The 20469-nt window shown below is 35.7% G+C and overlaps 1 protein-coding gene and 1 long non-coding RNA gene across 14 annotated transcripts in view; one reads left to right on the top strand and one right to left on the bottom strand.

Annotated features, from left to right (window-relative positions):
* The window catches only part of EXOC1 (exocyst complex component 1), a 61190-nt gene that overhangs the window by 5802 nt on the left and 34919 nt on the right, over positions 1-20469 (top strand). For 8 of the 13 annotated variants that reach the window (XM_081589141.1, XM_081589105.1, XM_081589125.1 and 5 more), the window contains exons 2-8: positions 1460-1593; positions 5012-5142; positions 9089-9248; positions 17140-17327; positions 19152-19379; positions 19586-19718; positions 20329-20438. In XM_081589141.1, coding sequence (XP_081445267.1) covers positions 1470-1593; positions 5012-5142; positions 9089-9248; positions 17140-17327; positions 19152-19379; positions 19586-19718; positions 20329-20438 — 1074 coding nt within the window. In that variant the 5' untranslated portion in view covers positions 1460-1469. Of the gene's footprint in view, positions 1-1459; positions 1594-5011; positions 5143-9088; positions 9249-15608; positions 15630-17139; positions 17328-19151; positions 19380-19585; positions 19719-20328; positions 20439-20469 lie in introns of all 13 variants that reach the window. The other 5 variants (XM_081589133.1, XM_081589093.1, XM_081589083.1 and 2 more) reach the window with 2 other exon arrangements.
* Positions 10965-16818, bottom strand: LOC145545253 (uncharacterized). Its single transcript, XR_014081972.1, has 2 exons — positions 14441-16818; positions 10965-11151 (listed from the first exon to the last, which is right to left on the bottom strand). It is a non-coding gene; the product is annotated as an uncharacterized LOC145545253 (long non-coding RNA).

Genomic DNA, 20469 nt, shown 5'->3' with positions numbered 1-20469 from the left:
ATTATAAAAATACATTCAAAGTCATTTATTTAAAACTCCTAATTCCTTCATTTTCCCATAGAAAGAGTGTTAGAAGTAGAAGTTAATTTCCTAAGCCAGCTCACATGTATTAAATACTATACACCTGCATTGGAAATAGTAATACACACACACACACACACACACACAAATACGTATTCAGTATATTTAACAAATAAAATTGAAAAGAGATGTTTAAAAAATATTTAAGTTGATATTTGAAAAAAGATACTGAATTAGATTAGAAAAGGAAGACAAGTGGAAAACTATTTTCTAACAACAGCTTTTTTGAGATATAATTAATATACCATAAAATTTACCCTTTTCGAGTATATAATTCAGTGGTTTTCCATATATTCATAGGGTTATACATCCATCAGTACTGTCTAATTGAAGGACATATTCATCACCCCCAAAAGAAGCCCCATACACATTAGCAGTCACTCCTCATGCCTGCTTGCCCCCCACCCCTGGCAACCAGCAATCAGTCTGTCTCTGTGGATTTGTCTACTCTGGTCATTTCATATAAATGGAATTGTGAAATATGTGGCCCTTTGCAACTGACTTCTTTCACTTAACCTAACGTCTTTAGGATTCATCTGTGTGTCAGTAGTATGTATCAGTACTTTGCTCCTTTTTATGACCAAATAATATGCCACTGTATGGATATATTTCATTTTGTTGTTCCCCAGGACATTTGAGATGTTTCCACTTTTGGCTATTGTGAATAATGCTGCAGTGGATGTTTATGGGCATGTTTTTGTGTGGACATACATTTTCAGTTCTCTTGAGTATATACCTAGGAGTGGAATTGCTGGGTCATGTGGTAAATTCACATTTAACTGTTTGAGGAACCACCAAATTATTTTCCAGAGCAGCCGCAGTATTTTACAATCATCAGGAGTATATGAGAGTTCCCTTACCAGCACTTGTCTTTCTAATTTTAGCCATCCTAGCAGGTGTAAAGTGGTAGGTGTCTCATTGTTTTAATTTATGATTCCCTAATGGCTAATGATGTCGAGCATCTTTCCATGTCATTTTTAACCATTCATATGTCTTCCTTGGAGAGATGTCTCCCAAACCCTTTGCTCAGTTTTTAATTGGGTTATTTGTTTTTTTGTTGTTGAGTTGTAAAAGTTATTTATGTAGGAAATTTATATTTAAATACTGGGAATGGGCCTTTTAATTTTTTCTTAAATCTTTTTAAAAAATATTTAATATTTGGTGAGCACTTCCAAAGATCTTAGAGTTTGATAATACTGGTTCTCTAATTTCTTTTCCAGACACACAGCTTTTTATTTTTATGATGTTTGTGTACAAATGTATTAAATTATTCCCCCATGCTTCTTAACCATAAATAAGGTCTTTTCCTAATCCTAAATGGAACAATATAAGAAGAAGAATTTTGATGAGTGTAATATCTATACTCTGAATTTTTCAGCTGAGTAAAGATGACAGCAATCAAGCATGCATTACAAAGAGACATTTTTACTCCAAATGACGAACGCCTGCTGAGTATTGTCAATGTCTGCAAGGCAGGAAAAAAGAAAAAGAACTGTTTTTTGTGTGCCACAGGTGAGTATTTAATAAGGAAAGATTTCTTTTATTCCTTGGAGACATTTCCTGGTTGTTTATAAAATATTCTCATTGTCTCTATGATTGGAAAAACTGTTGGGCCAGCAAATTCATTTTTTTCAGTTGTCTTTAATTAAATCTTAAAAAGATACAAAAGCGCTTCCATAACATATAAAGGTATGAACACTTGTGTAGCCACCACCCCGAATAAAAGGAATATTACCGTTACCTTTGAAGTCTTATGTGTGCCCTGCCCTGCTCCCATTCCCTTCCCTCCCTCATTAAGAGTATCCTGAGTTTTGATTTACTATTTCCTTGCTTTTCTTTATCATTTTGCCATATATGTTTGTAATCTCAAATAATGTATTGTTAGATTTGCTTTAAACTGAGCATAAATTGAGTTGTAACACATGTATTCATTTGTGACTTCCACTCATCAGTAGGTTCATGTTAATGAGTGTTACCTCTGTTTTTTTCCCATGGCTGTAAGTCTTTTATTTCCACTGCTATGTAGTGTTCTATTCTGAGAGTTCAACTGTTTACTTACCCATCCTACTAGTGATGACCAGGAGATTTGTCTCCAGGTTTTGCTATTCAGGCAACAAAACATGTTTGTTCTTGTCTGCCAGTGTATAGGCAAGAATTTTCTGGGGTAGATAGCTAAGTATGATATTGCTAGGTCACAGGCATGTGAATGTTCAACACTATAACAAATTATTTTCAAAAGTAGTCGTACTGATTGCACTCCCATAGGCAGCATGTATTTTGGGTTCTCCACATCTTAGTCTAAACTTGGTTTTGACACTGGGTTTTGACAGACTGTCAACTGTTTCCGATCTGGCAAATGTGAAATAGAATCTCGTTTTAAACTGTATTTCCCTAAGTAAAAATGAGATTAAGTCTCTGTTCATGAATTTATTAGCCATTTATTGCCTAAATTTGCCTGTTTAAGCCTTCTGTTCATTTTTTTACTGTGTTGGTTGTCCTTTTTGGTTGGTTGATACTTTGAGGTCTTTATATAATGTGGGTGTTAATTTGTTGGTTGTATGCATCCTGGTTTGTGGCTTGTGGTTTCACTTTTTATGATGCCTTTTGATGACATTTATAATTTTAATGAAATCAGATTAATCAATCTGATCATTTATGGGCTTTTTGTCTCTTGTTTAAGATGTCCTTCCCCACCCTGTCATGTGTCATGTCGTGTGTTAGTTGCTCAGTCATGTCTGACTCTTTGTGACCCCATGCATTGTAGCTCACTGGGCTCCTCTGTCCATGGAATTCTCCAGGCAAGAATACTGGAATGGGTAGCCACTCCCTTCTCCAGGAGATCTTCCCTACCGAGGGATGAAACCCAGGTCACCTGCATTGCAGGCGGATTCTTTACCATCTAAGCCACCAGGGACGCCCTTAAAAGTATTCTTGTGTATTACCTTCTACGAGTTTTATAATTTTACCTTTCATATTTCAGTCTTTGATTTACCTGTGTCCATGTTTGTAGTGATGAGTGTTTGTTTTTTTCTGGGTATTTTCTTATATCTGGTTTTTATGTTGTCTTGTGGGTGTTTTGTTGTTTTATCTAAATTTTATAATCAACCTGTCATGTTCCGAATTTTGTTAGGATTTCTATTGGAATTGTTTTGTATCTATAGTTCACTTTGTAGAGAATGTGCATTTTTATATAAAATCTTCTTGTTCATGCATATGGTGTGGTTCTCTTGATCTTCTTTAATGCCTTTCAACAAGAATTATAGTTTTAAAGACTTTCAGTAAGTTTTATAATTTTAAAGGCTTTTGCACATGTGTTGTATTTACTCCTAGGTATTTATTTATTCCTAGATTTTTTATACCATCATAAATGATAATTCTTGTTAGCATTAATACATTTTAAGACTTTATTATTTTTTTAGAGCAGTTTTAGGTTTGCAAGAATATTGACAGGAAAGTACAGAGGAGTCCCATATATACCTTTACCCTTACATGCATAGCTTTTCTTTACCACCCACCACAATGGTACATTTGTTACCAAGAATAAACCTACGTTAACAAATCATAATTACCTGAATTCCATAGTTTACCTTAGGGTTCAATCTTGGTGTTGGTTTGGACAAATGGATAATGACATATATCTGTCATTATAATGTCATAGAGTATTGTCACTGCCCTAAAAATTCTCTCTGCTCTGCATGTTCATCTCTTCCCCAATTCCTGGTGACCACTGATCTTTTTATTGTCCCCATAGTTTTGCCTTTTCCAGAAGACCAAATAGTAATTGGAATCAAATAGTACGTAGCCTTCTAAGATTGGTTTCTTTCATTTAGTAATATGCATTTAAGTTACTTCTACGTGTTTTCATGGCTTACAGCTTACTTGTTTTTAGCACTACATAACATTCCATTGTCCGGATATACCACTATTTATTTATCTGTTCACCTACTGAAGGACATCTTGGTTGCTTCCAAGTTGTCAGTTTTGAATAAAGCAGCTATAAACATCCATGTGCAGGTTTTTGTGTGGACATGTTTTCAGATTCTTTTGGTAAATACTATGGAACGTGATTGCTAGACTATATGGTATGAGTATATTTAGTTTTGTTAAGAAATTGCCGAACTGTCTTCCAAAGTGACTATACTATTTTTAGTTCCCACCATCAGTGAATGACAGTACATGTTGCTGTACATCCTCACAAGTGTTTGGTATTGTCAGTTCCCTGGATTTTGGCCACCCTAAGAAGGAAATGACCACCCACTCCAGTATTCTTGCCTGGGAAATCCCATGGACAGAGGAGCCTGGTGGGCTACAGGCTATGGGGTCACAAAAGAGTCAGACATGACTTAGTGACTAAGCAACAGTAGGTGTTTAGTAGTATCTCACTATTGTTTTAATTTGCATTTTCCCCATGAGAAATGATGTGGAGCATCTTTTCATATGTTTATGTACCATCTGTATATTTTCTTTGGTTGGATGTCTGTCAAGGTCTTTGGCCCATTTTTTAATCAGAATATTTTTTCTTATTGTTGAGTTTTAAGAGTTTTACTTCTTAAGGAATCAGCCTCTGACCCTCTAGTCTGATTTAGATTCTTCTTTTAGTAATCTGTGTATAGCATTTGTTATGAAATACTATTCCTGTTTTAGTATTGTGTGGTGGCAGTAAAGAATCTGCCTGCCAATGCAGGAGACACGGATTCAATCCAGTCAGGAAGATCCCCTGGAGAAAGAAATGGCAACCCACTCAAGTATTCTTGCCCAGGACATCCCATGGACAGAGAAGCCTGACAGGCTACAGTCCATGAGGGTCACAAAAGAGTCAGAGACCGCTTGGCGACTAAACAGCAAGTATCTGACAGCTGTTTGCAATGAATGAATGAAGAATGAGGAAATGAATAATGTCTCTAATGAAAGTGTATGTTTTATTCAACAGTGACAACTGAACGTCCTGTACAGGTGAAGGTGGTCAAAGTCAAGAAATCTGATAAAGGAGATTTCTACAAAAGGCAGATTGCTTGGGCCCTTCGAGACCTGGCTGTGGTAGATGCCAAGGATGCTATTAAAGTATGCTTTTCTTTTTTTCTTTGACGTGTCTTTCATTTTATAACAGAGTGTGATGACTTCTAAGATGATCTAAACTTATTTTGTGACCCAGTGATTCACCACCTAACCTTGAATTAGTCTACAGTGTATTGTCCAGCCTTCCATTCTCCCACTTCTCAGTCTCAGGCTACTAAAAATAAGTAAATATGTAAGCTTGTTTCCTTGTTTGTGGGGTTTGTTGAGCTGCAATTATGTTTGTTCACAAGCTACATAATTAGAGCAAAATAACCTTGACTGTACATTTCTTTGTTTAGATTAGGTATACTTAGTATAGAATCCATGAATTAGTATGGATTTTAAGGTGGTTTGTAGTGTGAGTTTTTTAAAAAATTGTTGTTTTGGTAAAGCCTCATTCAAAATCACATAAAATATAATCAAAGTGAATCTTCCTCAGGTAGCCCTCACAAATGCAGAATCATCAGCTGAGGGAGCTGAGCTGGCCCTGTGAAGCCATGGTTTGAATATTGTGGCTCAAGTGATGGCACTGAGTTATACCCCTATTCTAAGGACTTTAAAGAATAAGATTGTTGTTGTTAAGTCACTAAGTCGTGCCCGACTCTTCTGCGACCCCACGGACTGTAGCCCACCAGGCTCCTCTGTCCACGGGATTTTCTAGGCAACAGTATTGAAGTGGGCTGCCATTTCCTTCTCCAGAAAGAATAAAATAAAAGATATTAAAGAATAAGATATCACACCTTTCACTTAAGTCACTCTCAAATTCTAAGAAGGTTGAATAATATGATAATCATGATAAAGGAGCACCTTTATTCCTGACAGTTCAAGGCTTTTCACAGCAATACCCCTTAAATAAAAATGAAAGAAGTCAAGTAGAGCTCTTCAGGTTAAAGCATGTGCCTCCTCCTCCTCAGCCTCTCTAACCCTGCCCTCATCTTCCTTCGCAGCCCATGAGCCCTTCCACAGCTCTCGGGGGTGCTTTGCAGCGTATCCTCTGTACTGTGGATGGGGCTGTGAGCAAGGCTTATGGTACTGTAACTGCAGGTGGCCTTTGAGTGAGCTCTTCAAGTCTCTACATTGATTCAAAAGGCACAGAGAAGTGAAAACTACCTTTGTAGAGCAGTCTGATAAAATAACGGAGAAGGCAATGGCAACCCACTCCAATACTCTTGCCTGGAAAATCCCATGGAGAGAGGAGTCTGGTAGGCTGCAGTCCATGGGGTTGCGAAGAGTCGGACACGACTGAGCGACTTCACTTTCCCTTTTCCCTTTTCATGCATTGGAGAAGGAAATGGCAGTCCACTCCAGTGTTCTTGCCTGGAGAATCCCAGGGACGGTGGAGCCTGGTGGGCTGCCGTCTATGGGGTCACACAGAGTCGGACACGACTGAAGTGACTTAGCAACAGCAGCAGCAACTGATAAAATAGAAGTCTGGTTTTAGGCTGACCCTGATTCAGACCTCTGAGGATCTAAAGGCTAGACAGAATGACAAACAGTTGAGTCAGGTGCAAATTTTTTAAAGAAACAAAACAAGTTTAGGAGAGTCCTGCGTATCTGTAGAGTTGTGATTTCTTTAAAAGTGGAGAGAGTGCCTTTTCTTTAAGTATTTTAGGGAAACTGGGCCTTTGTTGATTCCTACAAAGCACCCAATTTTTAGAAGAATGTGGAAAACGGGGTCTGACAGGTGCTTTGAGCGTGGATGCATGTGTATGTATTTGAAAACATGAAAATGAGATTTTTAAAAATACTTTACATTATATAATAATTTCTGTTATTATGGGAAGGATCAAGAGGAAAGATTTTCTGTTTAAGACAAAATACTTTTAAGGGCTTTTTAGAAACTCACCTTTGTTAAAAAGCTTTCTTCTCTTCAATAGTTTTACATTTCATAAGCCCATTGACTTGTGTAATTCACTAACATTGCTGGATGCTTATTTGAATGCATTCCTCAGCTGACACCTCATTGCTGACTTGCTTAATGGATTTTTTTTTCATTTTATGCAAGCACCTTGGTGTGTGTATGCTATATATGGATATAAAACATAAAATTTTTATACATAGCCTAACGGCCATTTAGCATCACACATTGATTTGTGTGAGTGTTGCTGCTGGAGCACTCAGCTTCTTTTATGGCATTATGGGAAATATTCCCAGGGAAGAGATCATTTCCCATCAAGTTTCATGTTGGTTGCCAAGACTGTTAAGATTTCTTTATAGATACTAATGCAATTACCTTTTTCTAAAAGTGTATTTTACTGAAGTACAGTTGATTTACAATGTTGTGTTAATTTCTGCTGTACAGCAAAGGGATTCAGTTAGACATATATATACATTGTTCTTCATATTCTTTTCCATTATAGTTTTTCACAGGATATTGAATATAGTTCCCTGAGCTATACAGTTGGACCTTGTTTATTCATTCTCTCTCTGTGTGTATATATATAGTTTGCATCTGCTAATCCCAGACTCCCAACATATCCCTCCCCTACTTTTCCTCCCCCTTGGCAACCCCAAGTTTGTTCTCTGTGTCTGTGAGTCTGTTTCTCTTTTGCAGATAAGTTCATTTGTGTTATGTTTTATATTCCATGTATAAGTGATATATGGTATTTGTATTTCTCTGACTTTCTTCACTTAGTATGATGATCTCTAGTTGCATCCATTTGTTGTAAATGGCATTATTTCATTCTTTTTTATGGCTGAGTAGTATTTCAATGTATATATGTACCATATCATCTTTATCCATTCATTTGTTGGTGGACATTTAGGTTGTTTCTATGTCTGGACTATTGTAAATAGTGCTGCAGTGAACACTGGGATGCGTGTATATTTTCAAATTATAGTTTTGTCCAATACATGCCCAAGAATGGGATTGCTAGATCGTATGGCAACTCTATTTTTTAGTCTTTTGAGGAACCTCCATACTGTTTTTCATAGTGACTGCAACAATTTAATGCAATTCCTTTTTCATTGTAAATGAAAGTTTTTAATCTGTTGTCATTTTAGTTCTGCTTATTGAGCTATAAATTAATTAATACAGCCATCCTACTGTAGTATGTCAAGTCTTAATCCTTAAATTATCTCAGATCTTCATAATAAAAGTCTGGTATCACTTTTCTTCCATGTTTATGGTCTCTATTTATATTTTATCCCCCTAACAACACTTTAAACTAATTGAATGTATGATTAGCCGCCTATAGAACATTAAAAAGATTTGAGACTATTTTTTAATTCCTTAGATATGAAGAAAAGTATACATCTATATGTTTTCATTTTTTATATAGTAATCAAGTAGTTCTGCATTCAAGGGAGACTATCAAGGCATGAAATTATTTCTGTAATTTGACTTAAGAGACGTGTAGAGAGCATAGTGCAGTTCTCTCACATGAGTTGAACTTCTTTTCATTAAAATAAGGCCACCAGTATTTTTTACTTTTGAAACACTCTTAATTATTCTGTACTTTCAGAATTGAAAATAGGAGCAGTTCCTACTTTCCACCTCATGTGTTCTTGGAAACCATACTCGGGTATAGATTGTATTTTTACTCATATGTTATAAGGAATTAGTGTCAAATCACAGTTATGAGTAACAGCACATTATTAAAGAAAAAATGTAACTCTGAAACCCCCAAAGGCAATTTAAAAAGAAAAATCAAAACTCAAGACCATTGTCATCCTATAAATTAGGAAGCTGAGACACATGCCGTTAAGTAGACATCCTGTACTTTCACGTATAGACCTAAGGGATATAGCAGGGAAATTGCCAAAACTATGTTGTTTTTAATCCAGCTTCTTTTGGGAGGCAAATAAATTTTTTGCTATAAATTGAATTTTCTGAACCATTTTCTACAAGTCACTTAGTTGATTTTTAATGGTGATTTTTTTTTCCAACAATGGCTTCAGCTTCTTTTTGTTTTATTGAAATATAGATATCTATTGTGTATTTTTATTGCAGGAAAATCCTGAATTTGATTTACATTTTGAAAAAATATATAAATGGGTTGCCAGCAGCACTGCTGAAAAGAATGCATTTATTTCATGCATTTGGAAATTGAATCAGCGATATCTTCGGAAGAAAATTGATTTTGTCAATGTTAGCTCACAGCTTTTGGAAGGTAAAGTTAAATAAAAATGTATACGTAAAATAAAGTATACCTGTAAGTGAATATATAATTCGGCATTCTTCAAAGTAATTAAAACTCTGAAATGTCTTTTTTAAAAAATAATTTTCCTTATTGCAGAAGTGATGCTTATTTGTTATAGAAAATTGATTCAGTCTCTTAATAAACTTAATCCTGAAATATAACTACTGTTAACATTTTGTTAGATGTTCTTCTGGGCTTTTTTTCTGTGCATATTTAAATACTTATTTTTAAATTATGTTGTTACCTCCCATTCTTTTTCATATAATGTATCGTGAACATTTACCATGTTATTAAACATTTACTCAACAGTATTTTTAATGGCACCATAGTATTCCATTGTATTGGATATACAATGTATTGGAGATTTTTTTTAACTAGTCACTTTTTAATAGTTTTCCAATCTTTGCTTATTTTAAACAACTCTGAGATGAATATCTTTATAGCTGTATTTTTGTGTAGCGTATAGATGTAGTATTTAAGAATACAAGTCTGGAGTCAGACTGCCTGGATGCAAATCTTGGTTTTGTCCCTTACTATACTTTTGTGACCTTGGTTTACTCTTTGTTTCAATTTCTCTTATCTCAGAAACAGAGATAATAGTATCAACATAAGATTATTGTAAGGATTAAATTACTTAATATATGAACATGATGAGAACAATGCCAAAGCTGTAGTAAGTACTCAATTGTATATTAGCAATTATTATTCTTTTAACCAGGGTAAAGTCCTTAGACATGAAGTAAATTAAGGTATTTTAGATCATACATCTTCAGGAATATTACTAGGGATTATTTTGTGTTATAACACAAAAACTCTACTGTTATTGAAAATGTATAGTGAGGTTTTTTTTTTAACTTTAAAATTTCTTTTATAAGGGCACACACGTTGTGAGAAGATGGTTCTGTGTGCCTTGCAGATACAATTTGTTGTATTCCTCATCTCAAAGAAAGTAATTGAAGTAGCAGCAGGTGGACAGAGTTGTAGCCCCTCTTTACTAAGGGGAAAAAAAATAAATAGATTTGTCCTAAGTTATATATTAGTATTTAAAAATAGAAGCTTCTGTTCTGTCAAGTTGAAACATTGAAATTGCCAATCTTCAACCATTTTGACCTATAAAACTGTCAACTTCAGGTGCTTCAGACTGTTCTTTGGCTTAGCTACAGGCCTCTGTCCTTTGTCCATTTTGTTTTACTTAATTCCTTTGCTGTTTGGCTGCCTCTCTTTCTTTCCTTAAATGTAGTATTCTTGTCCATCACTTACTAATTAGTGAGCCTGTTACTGGTTTCAGGATTGATGCTTGGAACTGGCAGGAGCATCTCTCAGGCCTTGTGCTCCTCCTTGCAGTGGGGCTGGCCTTGTGTCCGAGGCCTCAGGGCTGCCATTTCGCCAACATTAGCCTCCAATGACCTTTAAGAAATTTATGGTAATTTTCCATGCCTTAAATAATAGCTTAATGTGCTCTGAGTGAAAGTGAAAGTCATTTAGTCGTGTCCGACTCTTCGCAACCCCATGGACTATACAGTCCATGGAATTCTCCAAGCCAGAATACTGGAGTGGTTAGCCGTTCCCTTCTCCAGGGGATCTTCCCAACCCAGGGATCGAACCCAGGTCTCCCACATTTCAGGCAGATTCTTTACCAGCTGAGCCACCAGGGAAGTCCAAGAATACTGAAGTGGGTAGCCTATCCCTTCTCCAGCGGATATTGCTGACCCAGGAATCAAACCAGGGTCTCTGGCATTGCAGGCAGATTCTTTACCACCTGAGCTATTTAATTTTTTTTCTTTTTCAACATTTCAGGATTGAACATTCTGATCAGTGAATGATTCATAAGCTTTCTGTTCTGTTTTCAAATATTATATATTTCAAGATATTACTTGTTGAAAAAAATCAAATAAATCAACTAACTCTACACCTAAAGCAACTAGAGAAGGAAGAAATGAAAAACCCCAGGGTCAGTAGAAGGAAAGAAATCTTAAAAATTAGGGCAGAAATAAATGCAAAAGAAACAAAAGAGACCATAGCAAAAATCAACAAAACTAAAAGCTGGTTTTTCGAGAAGATAAACAAAATAGATAAGCCATTAGCCAGACTCATCAAGAAACAAAGGGAGAAGAATCAGATCAACAAAATTAGAAATGAAAATGGAGAGATCACAACAGATTCCACAGAAATACAAAGGATCATAAGAGACTACTACCAACAGCTATATGCCAATAAAATGGACAACTTGGAAGAAATGGACAAATTCTTAGAAAAGTATAACTTTCCAAAACTGAACCAGGAAGAAATAGAAGATCTTAACAGACCCATCACAAGCACGGAAATCGAAAGTGTAATCAGAAATCTTCCAGCAAACAAAAGCCCAGGACCAGACGGCTTCACAGCGGAATTCTACCAAAAATTTAGAGAAGAGCTAACACCTATCCTGCTCAAACTCTTCCAGAAAATTGCAGAAGATGGTAAACTTCCAAACTCATTCTATGAGGCCACCATCACCCTAATTCCAAAACTAGACAAAGATGTCACAAAAAAGGAAAACTACAGGCCAATATCACTGATGAACATAGATGCAAAAATCCTTAATAAAATTCTAGCAAACAGAATCCAACATCATATTAAAAAGATCATACATCATGACCAAGTGGGCTTTATCCCAGGAATGCAAGGTTTTTTTAACATCCGCAAATCAATCAATGTAATACACCACATTAACAAATTGAAAGAAAAAAACCATATGGTTATCTCAATAGATGCAGAAAAAGCCTTTGACAAAATTCAGCATCCATTTATGATTAAAACCCTCCAGAAAGCAGGAATAGAAGGAACATATCTCAACATAATAAAAGCTATATATGACAAACCCACAGCAAACATTATCCTCAATGGTGAAAAATTGAAAGCATTTCCCCTAAAGTCAGGAACAAGGCAAGGATGCCCACTTTCACCACTACTATTCAACATAGTTTTGGAAGTTTTGGCCACAGCAATCAGAGCTGAAAAAGAAATAAAAGGAATACAGATAGGAAAAGAAGAAGTAAAACTCTCACTGTTTGCAGATGACATGATCCTCTACATAGAAAACCCTAAAGACTCTACTAGAAAATTACTAGAGTTGATCAATGAATATAGTAAAGTTGCAGGATATAAAATTAACACACAGAAATCCCTTGCATTCCTATACTCCAATAATGAGAAAACAGAAAGAGAAATTAAGGAAACAATACCATTCACCATTGCATCAAAAAGAATAAAATACTTAGGAATATATCTACCTAAAGAAACAAAAGACTTATATATAGAAAACTATAAAACACTGATGAAAGAAATCAAAGAGGACACAAACAGATGGAGAAATATACCGTGTTCATGGATTGGAAGAATTAATATAGTGAAAATGAGTATTCTACCCAAAGCAATCTACAGATTCAATGCAATCCCTATCAAGCTACCAATGGTATTTTTCACAGAACTAGAACAAATCATCTCACAATTTGTATGGAAATATAAGAAACCTCGAATAGCCAAAGCAATCTTGAGGAAGAAGAATGGAACTGGAGGAATCAACCTGCCTGACTTCAGACTCTACTACAAAGCCACAGTCATCAAGACAGTATGGTACTGGCACAAAGATAGAAATATAGATCAATGGAACAAAATAGAAAGCCCAGAGATAAACCCACGCACTTATGGACACCTTATCTTCGACAAAGGAGGCAAGAATATACAATGGAGAAAAGACAACCTCTTTAACAAGTGGTGCTGGGAAAACTGGTCAACCACTTGTAAAAGAATGAAACTAGAACACTTCCTAACACCATACACAAAAATAAACTCAAAATGGATTAAAGATCTAAACGTAAGACCAGAAACAATAAAACTCCTAGAGGAAAACATAGGCAAAACACTCTCCGACATAAATCACAGCAGGATCCTCCATGACCCACCTCCCAGAATATTGGAAATAAAAGCAAAAATAGACAAATGGGACCTAATTAAAATTAAAAGCTTTTGCACAACAAAGGAAACTATAAACAAGGTGAAAAGACAGCCTTCAGAATGGGAGAAAATAATAGCAAATGAAGCAACAGACAAACAATTAATCTCAAAAATATACAAGCAACTTCTGCAGCTGAATTCCCGAAAAATAAATGACCCAATCAAAAAATGGGCCAAAGAACTAAACAGACATTTCTCCAAAGAAGACATACAGATGGCTAACAAACACATGAAAAGATGCTCAACATCACTCATTATTAGAGAAATGCAAATCAAAACCACAATGAGGTATCATTTCACACCAGTCAGAATGGCTGCTATCCAAAAGTCTACAAGCAATAAATGCTGGAGAGGGTGTGGAGAAAAGGGAACCCTCTTACACTGTTGGTGGGAATGCAAACTAGTACAGCCACTATGGAGAACAGTGTGGAGATTCCTTAAAAAACTGGGAATAGAACTGCCATATGACCCAGCAATCCCACTGCTGGGCATATACACCGAGGAAACCAGAATTGAAAGAGACGCGTGTACCCCAATGTTCATCGCAGCACTGTTTACAATAGCCAGGACATGGAAGCAACCTAGATGTCCATCAGCAGACGAATGGATAAGGAAGCTGTGGTACATATACACAATGGAATATTACTCAGCCATTAAAAAAAATACATTTGAACCGGTTCTACTGAGATGGATGAAACTGGAGCCCATTATACAGAGTGAAGTAAGCCAGAAAGAAAAACAACAATACAGTATACTAATGCATATATATGGAATCTGAAAGATGGTAACGATAACCCTATATGCGGGACAGAATGAGAGACACAGATGCATGGAACAATTTTATGGACTCTGAGGGAGAAGGTGAGGGTGGGTCGTTCTGGGAGAATGGCATTGAGACATGTGTATTGTCATATGTGAAACAGAGCACCATTCCATGTTCGATGCATGTGACAAGGGCTCGGGGCCGGGGCAGTGGGATGATCCAGAGGGATGGGAGGGGGAGGGAGGTGGGTGGGGGGTTCGGGAAGGGGAACACATGTAAACCCATGGCTGATTCTTGTCAATGTATGGCAAAAACTATTACAATATTGTAAAGTAATTAGCCCCCAAGTAAAATAAATAAATTTATAAATAAAAAAAAAAAAAAAAAAAAAAAAAGATATTACTTGTTGCCTAAAATGTATTTTAAACCAATATATTTTGTTCAGTCAACAATATGGGAAAATACATACCCTACCTGTATTTATCTCATTGAGGAATAGCACCAAAATCAATAAGAAGAGTAGTGCTGTTTTTTGAGAATAAGGTGACTAGCTTTAAAAAAAGGAAAGACATTTAATTTTTCAGAGCCTTAAACAAAGGTGTAGACATTTTATAAACATTAACCTAATTGAGATCAATTTTAAGAATACCAAGATCCTTCAGAATCTCATTTTGAAAATCACTTTCTATAAATCAGTAACTGTTGCTTTGATTTAATGGATTTTATATAGTAGCTTTATTAATGACTATAAACTAGTTTAATGTTTTACTGAACTTTAAAATCATGGCCACTAATTGTTATTTTTTTTTAAAGTTTCTAAGCTTTGGGTTATGTTAGAAAACAAATGAGAACTTACTACCATTTCTAAATAATCATTCAAGTAAGACTGTTCATTGCAGTAACAGCTTTAGTAGTTTTCATTGGTGACAACTGTATGTTCATGCTAGTAACTGGGGCTTCTTGGTAGAATATTTTTAAAACAGGGCTTTGTTAACAGGTTAAGTTAGAAGATTTTGTTTGGCCTTTTTCATTCTTACAGCCAGATTTTTTTTATTTTTATCTTTGACTTGAATTCTTAAAAGCCAGCTTGAACTGATATCTTGTGTGTTTTTTTAAATTGCTTCCATCTTGTCCTTTGTAACAATGTTTTATGACTAATCCATTGTGAGGGAGCGTCTGGGTAAAGGTTTTGGGTCTTGAGTGAAAATAACTATACTAAATGCATGAGGCACAACTGACCTAAAAATAATCCCCAGGAAGTAATCTGTTTTCCACTTTTCTCCTCCAAGGTCTCGGCAGTACTGTATGTTACTAAGAGAAAATAGAAAGATAAATGTATTTTTAGTCAGTGTCAGAAAATGAATAAGAAAAATGAACTCTGGAAATTTAGCTTCTTATGAATATTTCCAGTTGGTAGTTGTATTTGACATTGTCTTTTAAGCTTTAATTTAGCATGAAGTTCAAATGAGATGTGGGTAGTATTTTTAATATTTAAACCTGTGTACATTTCTACCCAGCTAATATTCTTTGCTTACTTTCCTCTGCTTTTTTCATACCTTTTTACTCTCCAGAACTGCCTAAAGTTACAGAAGGTGCGTAACACCTCTTCTTCTTATTCTATTCCATATATTTTTATTACTTGCCATTGTTCTTTACTGTTGGTTGCATATTTTATGAAATTGTGTGCAGGGAAAAATGTATTACAACAAAATCCATATGGTAATAAAAATTAACGATAGTATTCATTATTGACTTCCAAAGAACTGTTTTGTGGAAGAGAAAATACTTCTGATACAATTATGATCATTTAAAATATTTATTTTAAATATTTACTGGTGTAAGGAGCTGTACAGAATGATTTGGGCATTCCCTGCCCCCTAGTGGCTAAAAAGCTGCACACGTGACACTTGAACGTTTCCAGAGTGACTGTTTCAAAGGACTAGGAGCTTGGTGATGCTACTCTAAGGAACTTATATTTGTATACTGCAATCTGTAATTGCCTGTACCAAAAGTTTTAGCCCCTCCTTTTTTTCCTGGTACATCATCTAATTAGCATTCTTAAGAGTAAATTACTTTTGTTACTTTGAATTAGGTGTGTTTTGTTCAAGGACAAGTTAACATATGTCAAGTCATGCTGAATGTAGACACTCATTTTCATACAAAATAATGAATATTTAAAACACTTGGAATTTGTGTTTTAAATCTTGTCCCATGAACTGTTGAAAATCAGTAACTTTGTTTCAAGGTTTATTTAAGGGTAAATTATTTTTTTCATTTTATCTCTCTTAACCTCAAGATTTATATAAAATCCCATATGCTGAGTGTATTCTCTCCAGAAAGTGAACTGAGACATTTATCTAGATAAAGCATTTCAATTCTGACCTCATGGTCTTTTGCTTTGAAGCAGGAAGACAGTTGAAATTTTTGTAGTTTTACACAGCCATGTTGTTGTTCTTACTATACAGATATTGAGAAAGTTTCTATTAGCTGATCCTTAGAAATTTTGTAAATGCATGTGAAAAATTTTTAAAGAAATGGAAAGTTCAGTTAATATTTTCATTGCCCAAAATAAATTATGAATTGTAGATGCATTTTTAAAATTTCAATTGAAAGTTATTTGGAGGAAAACACAAAACATAACAAAGATAAAAAGAACAAAAATAACAGAAGAAGGTGTTACCTGGAAAAAAAAGGAAAGCAAATTGTTTCTCATGTTTCTCTGAATTCATAAGTATTATTGTATTAGAGCAACAGTTACCTCAGGTAGGAAAAAAAAAAAAGGTTAGGCTTATATGCATGTTTCGTTTCTGGTTTTATATTTGTTTTATAATTTAATTAATGTTTTGGGAAAGTGTGACTAAGGCCTGTTTTAACACAAGTCAATAAATTAGACTGCATGCTTTTGTTATAATAGACATTATGTTAACATATGTGGTTCTTCATAAAAATAAGGTTTTTTTTCATATATTTTGAATCATTTTTTTCCTATTTTTCAGCCACTAAATGTGACCTGTGCTTATAACTGACCTTACCTATAAGTACAGTGCTGTTGTCCTTCCTAGTTTTTTACTACTTTATTTTCAATTTTTACCCTCTTTTAAGAATCTGTTCCAAGTGGAGAAAATCAGAGTGTGACAGGAGGTGATGAAGAGGCAGTGGATGAATACCAAGAGTTAAATGCAAGAGAAGAGCAGGATATTGAGATAATGATGGAAGGCTGTGAATATGCAATTTCCAATGCCGAGGCCTTTGCAGAAAGGTTGTCCAGAGAGCTGCAGGTGCTAGATGGGGTAAGCCTTTCTTGTAACATGTGACTAGTAATGTGTGGTAAACTGAGGAGACTGGTGATGTTCATATTCTACTGCCTCTGCACTTAAGCCTGGATAGTGTGATTATTGCTGTCTTTCCCTAGAAGTGCATTACCAGCTGTCCTCCCTCCGTCTTTGACTATTCTTGTTCCAAAGACAGAACCATTCCTATTAGGCCAGTGAAGGCAGTTGGCTGAGGTTCTGGATTTGGGGAGGTTCTTGATATGAAGTGTTGGAAGTAGAAAGTAGCCAACCTGCAACCACCCTGGGGGTTGATTCCCCCAGCCTCTGAAACACTTCAGAATAGTTCAGGGCAAGAGAATAACATTTTTGTGTTTGGGGGGAAAAAAAAGAAGGTACAAGTTAGAAGGAGAGAGAGTGAGCTGAAAGAAGTGAATCCTTTACCCAAAGAGAGCAAAATAGTGTAGTGAAAACAGGAGAGCCAGGGCAAGAGGATGTTTGACTCCTCTGAACTTCTTTGGAATAGATTCTATTCATTTGCATGCACATATCTGAGCTTGTATCTAAATGTACATCTTTAGGAAGTAAAAACCTACAAGTAGCACCTCTCTTGTGAGAAAAATCTAAAATGAGAATGTTTTGTGGAGGGGGTGTTGTTTTGTTAGGCAAAGTATGCACTTAAGAAAAACTCTCAGAGAATAAGGAATGTTGTAAAGACTTAAAAGAGTGTTGGCATTTTATACATGAAAGGTACAGAAGTTGTAAGGTTGAACTGAGGTCCAGAGATTACACCAATTGTCCAAGCTTACAAATTTGTAAAACTCCCTGGAAGTAAAGCATAGAAGAGACTTCAAGATGTTGAAGTGAAAATTGTCCTGGATCAGTTCAAGTCCCAGCTCTGCTGCTTAAGATGTCAGTGGGTCTGAGCTCTGCTGCCTTTTCAGTTGTGCTGTACCTACGAGTGAGTTATTATGAATAGTGTATAAAATAACATGTGAAATTTTAGCATAACCCATACAATGTTATTATTTTAATTCTTTATTCAAATTTTTTCCTCGTATCATGTTATCTGCTTTCTTAATGTGGCTTTGTGGTTTGTATTTTCTAGTTAATGTTGTGTCTGTGTTCCAAGTCATCATATTACTTTGCAGTTTAATTTTGGATTTGAAAGCTTCCATATTTCAGGGAATTCAGAATCAATAGTCAGAATCTTTAGAAAATATTAATAAGGGGTTGGTGGTTTGTTGCTACTTTGTCGGGGAGAAAAAAGTAGTTGCAAATGAAAGAGAAAAGAAAGAATACTGTAGAAGGAGCTATCTTATGGCAATAGGCTCTTCCACATCCTATTAGTACAAATCATGCTACAGTTATAAATTAGTTCCATGTATCCATTAAAGACTGGCATGCTACTGCTACCCTCTTAATTAAGGTATTAACATAGATGATTATTATGCTTTTGTTCAGGGTTTTACGTAAATTTTGCAGATTATAGAAAATGTTTATAGTTGATAGAGCTGGAAGAAGTGTCAGAGATGGTATAACCTAATGCCACTTAGTTTACAGAAATGAGAGTATACCATTACTGATGATACATCATGGGGCATACCTTAAATATGCAGTATTGAGGTCTGGTCCCTAACCTCAGTATAAGGGAAAGTGTGCTTCCTTGAAATAATATGTAAAAAAGTGGAATGTAAACACAAAGTAGCAAATTAAAGTGGATGTATAGAAGTGTATGTCAACCTTTGTTGCTGCTGCTGCTGCTAAGTCACTCTGCTGTCAAAGAGATTTATGGATATTTCATTTGAAGAATATGAAGTATTACTTCTCTTTTTAACTTTGTAGGCCAACATCCAGTCAATCATGGCCTCTGAAAAGCAAGTCAACATCCTAATGAAGTTACTAGATGAGGCTCTCAAGGAGGTGGATCAGATTGAATTGAAACTGAGCAGTTATGAGGAAATGCTCCAAAGTGTAAAAGAACAAATGGATCAGATCTCTGAAAGCAACCACCTAATTCATCTTAGTAACACTAATAATGTAAAACTCCTATCTGAGATAGAGTTCCTTGTGGTAAGCATGATTCTAAACTACTAACAACAACAACAACAAAAACTAATGATCTCTAAAGCCCATTTGTAGATATTTTCTAATTTCCTTAGGAGAGCAAGATTTAAAAATACTGAAGTTTCAAAGACCTAGTAATAGGATTGAGTAGCATCTTACCTATAAATTTCCTAAGAGTACACAGACAAATGGTGTGTTTATTTACATTCCAGAACCACATGGACCTGGCCAAAGGTCATATAAAGGCACTTCAGGAAGGAGATCTTTCTTCTTCCAGGGGCATTGAGGCCTGCACCAACGCCGCAGATGCCCTGCTGCAGTGCATGAATGTGGCTCTTCGACCAGGTATGACCATAAGATCTGCCCAAGAACCTGGGACTAAGCTTCTGACTTAGTGTAAAGCTTTTGACAAGAAGTCCATGAGGCAAGTGGTTTAGGGTTAGATTATTAGCTATTGAAACACGTTTCACTTACTATCAAACATAATTTATACTGGCACGAAGAACTTTCTCATTTCAGTACCTTCTGATTGACCATCAGTGACTCTTAAGTTAACACTAGAATTTTTCTTCAGTGCTATTCACAGGACCTAGCACAAAGTAGATGCCATAAGGCTTTGCTAGACCAGCGGTTCCAAAACTTGAACTTGCATCAGGATCACCTAGAGGGCTTTTTAAAACACAAATTGCCAGGTGCCACCACAGAATCAGTAGGTCTGGTCTGAAGCCTTAGAATCCATGTTTCTGACTGTTCCCAGGTGATGCTGAGGCAAGACTACAGTGTGAGGATCGCTGAGTTATACTGTTTTTTCCCCCTTACCTTTCTTTTATAAACACGTGAATAAACCAGTAAAACTTTGAGTTATTCAAAACTGAAATATGGCTTCTGTTAATAAATGTACTCATTAGACATCCAGGAGCTCTTTAACCCATTAAATAAGTTGTTGCAATTTCAGGCCATGACATGCTTTTGGCAGTTGAACAGCAGCAGCAGCGTTTCAGTGATTTGCGAGAGAATTTTGCCCGGAGACTGGCCAGTCACCTCAACAATGTTTTTGTTCAACAGGTAATTTTATTTTATTATAATACTGTCATGT

Source organism: Giraffa tippelskirchi, chromosome 1 (assembly GCF_054371585.1).
Source record: "Giraffa tippelskirchi isolate mGirTip1 chromosome 1, T2T-mGirTip1v1.2.pri, whole genome shotgun sequence".
Lineage (NCBI taxonomy): Eukaryota > Metazoa > Chordata > Mammalia > Artiodactyla > Giraffidae > Giraffa > Giraffa tippelskirchi.
Note: the sequence above shows the minus strand (reverse complement) of the source record. Positions and strands in the feature narration are given on the sequence as shown.